The 5580-nt window shown below is 49.6% G+C and overlaps 1 protein-coding gene across 1 annotated transcript; it reads right to left on the reverse strand.

The window, feature by feature from the left end:
* Positions 1–869: 869 nt before the first annotated feature.
* Positions 870–5013, reverse strand: Thbd (thrombomodulin). The gene has a single exon (XM_015483516.2). It carries the CDS (start codon positions 4686–4688, stop codon positions 2955–2957), a length of 1734 nt encoding a protein of 577 aa, XP_015339002.1. The 5' UTR covers positions 4689–5013; the 3' UTR covers positions 870–2954.
* Between the last annotated feature and the right edge of the window lie 567 nt (positions 5014–5580).

Here is a 5580-nt window from a genome sequence, read left to right on the forward strand (position 1 = left end):
GGGCACCATTTATCTACACTGCTTTGCCCCATTCATTGAGACTTATTAAACTCCTGAATAGAAGCATTGCTTAACTTGCTACCTTCACAGGGCACTGTATGTAGTAGCTGCCCCCTAGCACATGGCATAATAAAGCTGAATCTTAAATGGATACTGAGATCTCCAACTATCTTCCCACAATGACTCAGATTAACCCTGAGCAATTCAGCATGATCTAGATGTATAAAAACATTTGAATAATTGACTGAACTCAATTTTTCTCATTTCTGCTTTATAAAAACCTTCATGTCTATGCACGTAAAATTCAGTCAGCTCTGTCATTCTAGGAAAAGGGTCCAAGAGATCTGTATCATAAAGACAGTGTTTTTAATATCCAACATAAATGGGGAAGAATTAATAATGGCTGAGACCTTGGTAATAAGGAATGGTTATTTGAATTTGAGCCAAACACCCTTTCTGACTACTTTGGGTTTGAATACCTCAGAGATCAGATAATGCCAACCATATTGCAGAAGGACACACCCCTAGGATTCTGGAGATGCCAAAGGAAGAATTTTCCTTTAATTCATCCCAACATATGATCCTATAATGTATTTGAAAACATATTAACATAAGTCATTGTGTATGAAATTGTTATGGTTACAGAAAAACTGTGCACATAAGATAACATGAACTCTTACATTGAAAATAACCTCCTCTGGAAAGATATTTGAAAGTCAGAAATGGTACTTTGACTTGGCAGCATGGATGGTAGGGTGTAGACCATTCTTTAATGCATTTCATGGCATTTACATTGTTTGTGAGCCCCATTTAATGACATAAAACAAGGAGATGGGGGAAGAAAGGTGAAGAGAGAAACAACCCAAGAGTACACTGTAATTTCTTTAATTTGTTTATTTTGTACAAGTATGATCATAAGCAAGGGTTTTGCCTGTGTTCTAGTTTAACTCCAATAAATAAATAACTATGTACAAATGTGCTGAGTTCACAAAACAGTAGAGAAAAACCTTTGCCTTACATATGATACACTCAAACATGATACATTTTTGTCCCCAACCATTGAAGCATGATTCCATGCCTAGCTTAGTTCAACCAAAGACCTTCTTGACCCCGTGTGGCAATGTCTAGAGGTTGTACCTAGTCTTTTCTACCAGAAAGCAAAGCTATACAATGAAAATTCCTCAGTTTCTTAAAAATAAAGGGCCTGACTTGGCCTGCTACTTATTACTGACCCATATTTAATTTTCTAGAACTATTTTCCTCAAGTGACTGAGCAGATAACCCCTTGCAGATATTGTTAAAATGCATTTCTCATGAACTAGGTGGGGTGGAGCCTAGAACTGTCACTATCTAAGGAGCTTCCATGGGAGGCCCAATTCTTGTCCCAAGACCATATTCCAATGGCTAGGGTTAGGAGGTCCCTCTGAAATGGGAGACATTCTCCAAGTGCCTCATAAGGTGAGACCCTAACTGGACATTGTTATGGTTTGGATATGAGGTGTCTTCACAATGCAGCGTTCATAGGTGAAATGATTGGATTGTGAGAGTTGTACTCTAATCAGTCCCTACTAGTTTGAAAGGACTGGGTGGTAACTGGAGGCAGTTGAGTCCTGGCTGAAGGAGATGGGTGACTAGGAGTATGCCCTGGAATGATGTGTCTTTCTGTGGCCCCTTCCATTTTTCTCTCTGCTTCCTGACCCCTCCAGAAGCTGAGCTGCTTTCCTCCACTGGACTTTCCCCCACCATGATGTTCTACCTCATCTTGAGCCCAGAGCAATGAAGTCAGCCATCTATGAACTTAGACCTCCAAATACAGAGCCCCAAATAAAATTCCCCTCCTCTAATTTGTTCTTATCAGGTATCTTGGTCACAAGAACACAAAGTTGACTAAAACGGCATCACTCAGGCTCCATTTCCAAGCACCCAATCTCCCTAAAACCAGTACAGCTGCTTTTATTTTTTACTACAAGTAACAAGAGAAATTGAGAGTCAAATTAGCATGAAGCATGAGTTTTCTTAAACTATCCCTTGGGAGGTATTTCTCTCAATTTAAGGCAAGCATCTGAATTTTTTCCACACTGTCAAAAATTAATAACAATTATGATGATAACAACTACAGTTCTGAAGAAAAGTGCCTAATTATCTTAACAACAATTACTATTTTTCAGTCCGAGTCAAATCAACAACAACAATGAAACTCAGGCTCACTTTTTAAAAATGAAGATAAAAACTCCTTGGGTTGAATTTCTATGATAGTCCCATGATATTAATTTGATTATCGCCTCTCACTCTTTAACCTTTGTTAAAATTATTGTGCTCTGGAAGCCTAAAATTCTGGGATAATTATCAAAGCTGATGAAAAAGAAAATACTGCACCGTTTTGGGCTTTGTGTTTTTGTTTCTGTTTCATGTAGAATGTCTGCCTCGATGAACAGCTAACAGCAAAGAAGTAAGGCCAGAGAGAGGTAGGGAGGAAGAGAGAGAGGGGGAAAAAAAAAGAAGGGAGGAGAAAAGGTAAGTGGGAAAGTCACATACACATAAAGTTTGTATTGGAGAAATACAGGTAGGGGGGAAAAGCAAAGGAATGGGGGAAAGCCTAAATATTTTAAAATAATAATAAATATACTGGTCCTCACTATCTCACAAGTCAGCCCCCAAGGCTACAGACCAGTAAGGCTCACCCTTCCTGTCCCCCCATGGTAAGGTCCTGGGACACTTTGCAGTCTGTGTCTTGATGTAAATTTGACATCTCTGTCCAGTTTTCCTGTGGTGTTCTTGGAAGAGACTGGGGCTCCCCTCCTTCCAATCCTTTCCTGCCCAACTACAGTATGGGAGGATGGGGGAGGATCTTCTCCAGGTGTCAAGCAAGCTAGGGTGCTTCTGGGTAGCCAAGGAGAAAGGCACAGGAAGGAGAAATAGGCACGCTAACACCCAGGTCCCTGGAGGGAGGGCCCTCAGAGTTTCTGCAGTGTCCGATCAGTTCTCACGTGCTGCAGCACCACCTCCTTAGCAGGTGAGCCGCACTTATACTGCAGTTCTGCTGGCGCAGCACCCTGCTTTTTGCGCAGGTGGCATAGGAGTGCCAAAAGCGCCACCACCAGAGACAGGCTTGCAATGGATATGCCAATGAGCACGCCCGAATGCACAGGCCCCGCGGTTGGAGAACTTGAGGTGGAGTCCGGCGTCGGGCTGATTGGGAGCTCTCCAGAGCCATCTTCCTTGTCGTCAATGCTGGGCACCCTGGTAGCGTCACAGTCTGTGCCAACCGAGACGGCAAGATCGGAGTTGGGCCCACAGATGCACTCATAGCTGCCCGGGAGGTTGCGGCATTCATAAGGACAATATTCATTGTCGCACTCATCTATGTCAGTGCACATGAAACCGACGTCCAGGATGTAGCCTTCTGGACACTGGCAACTGTCTGGGGTGTTGGGGTCACAGTCTGCGGGGCATGCAGTCTCATTGCAGAACATCTGGCACCTGTGCGTATCTTGGGGGTTGGGTGCGAAGCCCTCAGCACAAATGCAACGGTACTCTGTTTGACTCACAGGCTGACACTGGTACTCGCAGTTAGCGGCGAAACAGGGATCCAGCAGCTCCACGCATTCGCCATCTACCAGTTCATAGCCAGGATAGCATTGGCACTCAAAGCCACCCTTCGTGTTGACACACCGTTGCGGGCACAGATTTGGGACCATCATACAATCGTCCACGTCCTCGCACCGGTGCTGGTCCGCGGCCAGTTGGTAGCCAGTCTCGCACATACACACATAGGAGCCCGGCACTTCGGAGTTGTTAACGCAGAAGTGCTCACATAGATGGTTGCACGACTGCACTGTGGGTGCTGCGCAGGAGCGCTCGTCTGCCTGCAGAACGGCGTCACCTGGGCAGAGGCAGCTGGGCGTCACAGCGCTCCGGTTGCACGCGTGCTCACAGCCTCCATTCTCCACGTTGCAGTCCCAGGCACCGGGCGCCTCCCGACCCCAGCGCGCCTCTATAGCTCCAGGAGGCACCATGCACATTAGCTCCAAGCCTAGTTTCTCCACCACAGCGGAGGTGCCCACTGGCAGTGCCTGAAAGTCCCTGCCGTGGGCCCCAAACGGGGTGCTGTAGGTGCTTGGGACATGAACAGCAACAGCGGCGCTGGGGTCCACCGCCACGGGTCTGCAGGACGCTGCAAAGGGGAACTCACAGAGGAAGCCGTCGGCCTCCTGGTTGCATTGTTGCTCCTCCCAGACCGGTTCTCCAGGCGCTGAGGCTGCCACTGCCGTGACAGTGACGCACAGCTGGCCGCAGAGGGGCGCCCCAACACGGTCAAGCCGCGCCCACCTGCTATAGCTGGTGCGATTGTCTCCTGTAACCCACTGGAAGCCGCGTAGGGGCCCGAGTTGCTCCGGGTCGACGCAGCCCTGATGGAGCACCAAACCGATCCAAATACGCGGGCCGACGCTCTCATCGTCACTCAGTAGCAGGGAGATGACATCGGCAGCCACAGAGGAGCGCACGGTCATCAGATGTCCTCGCAGGCGTTCGCAGGCCTGTTTGGCAGCAAAGAAGGTCACGGGGCCCGGGAAAATCGCGAAACAATCGTGCTCGACGCACTGACTGCTACTGAGCAGCGGCTCTGCTGGTGTGGGAAGCCCCAGGCCCGCCGGGGCCAACACACTCAGAAGGAAGACCCCTAGCATGCTGTCCAAGGGTGTTGCGTGCAGGCGCCGGGGAAAGTGCGGACGTTGGGAACGGGCTAGGACCTGGCGGTGGGTGGGGAGAGGCACCGGGTGCTGCTGGCGACGGCTGCTAGCTTGGGTCTCAGCTCAGACGCTTCTCACAGCGGCGCTCAGCCCCGGCGTGGCAGTCTCTGACATACTGGTCGGCTGAGGCCCGAGTTTATAAATGCGCGGCCCTCCCTCCCTGGACGTTCGGGAAAAGGAAGGAAGTGCTTGGTGGGAAGGGCTGGTTTGCATTCTCGGATTACTGGGTTCTCCGGACGCCTTGCGCCCGCCCTCGCGCCTGGGATCACCTCGCTGGGATGAGTAAACCCGGCCGCCGGCTTAGGGAAGTCCTCGGGCGGGGCTGGCAGGGGCGGGCGCCTAGGAAGAACAGCACTCCTGTCCGCAAGACAACAGGTCCCGCCCCGACCACTCGCCACCGCACTCTCCTCCCGCCCGGTGCACTCCCTCCTTAAACTCTTGATCTTGATCCTCTTTTCTAAGCCCCCCTCCCCAAATGTTAATACCGATTTCAAGGAAATCCTGGATTGCGGGGGGCTCTGGGAACAAGAAATGAGGGAAAAAAGAGTTTTGAAAGGAGTGTAGAGTGTGGATGGTGCCTAACACCTGCAGAATTCTTGGCAGAGTGCCCGGCATAAAGAGGACGTTTGACCGAGGGTGGGGAGCATGGATTTCCACAAAGATTCGATTGCTAGAAAGGACAACTATACCCAACACCAGGGCGCCTGGTCCCAGAGGACAGTGGATTTGGCTGGGGGCTACTACGGGGCGAAGCGGAGTGGAGTGACTTAACACCAGCACCCCCAACGGCCCACTTCTCCTAGCTCACAACTAGCCAGGGACTCGCTAG

Source organism: Marmota marmota, unplaced genomic scaffold (assembly GCF_001458135.2).
Source record: "Marmota marmota marmota unplaced genomic scaffold, marMar, whole genome shotgun sequence".
Taxonomy (NCBI): Eukaryota; Metazoa; Chordata; class Mammalia; order Rodentia; family Sciuridae; genus Marmota; species Marmota marmota.

Coding starts and splice junctions, on each gene's coding strand:
- Thbd (XM_015483516.2), bottom strand. CDS start 4,688: ATGCTAGGGGTCTTCCTTCTGAGTGTGTTGGCCCCGGCGGGCCTGGGG.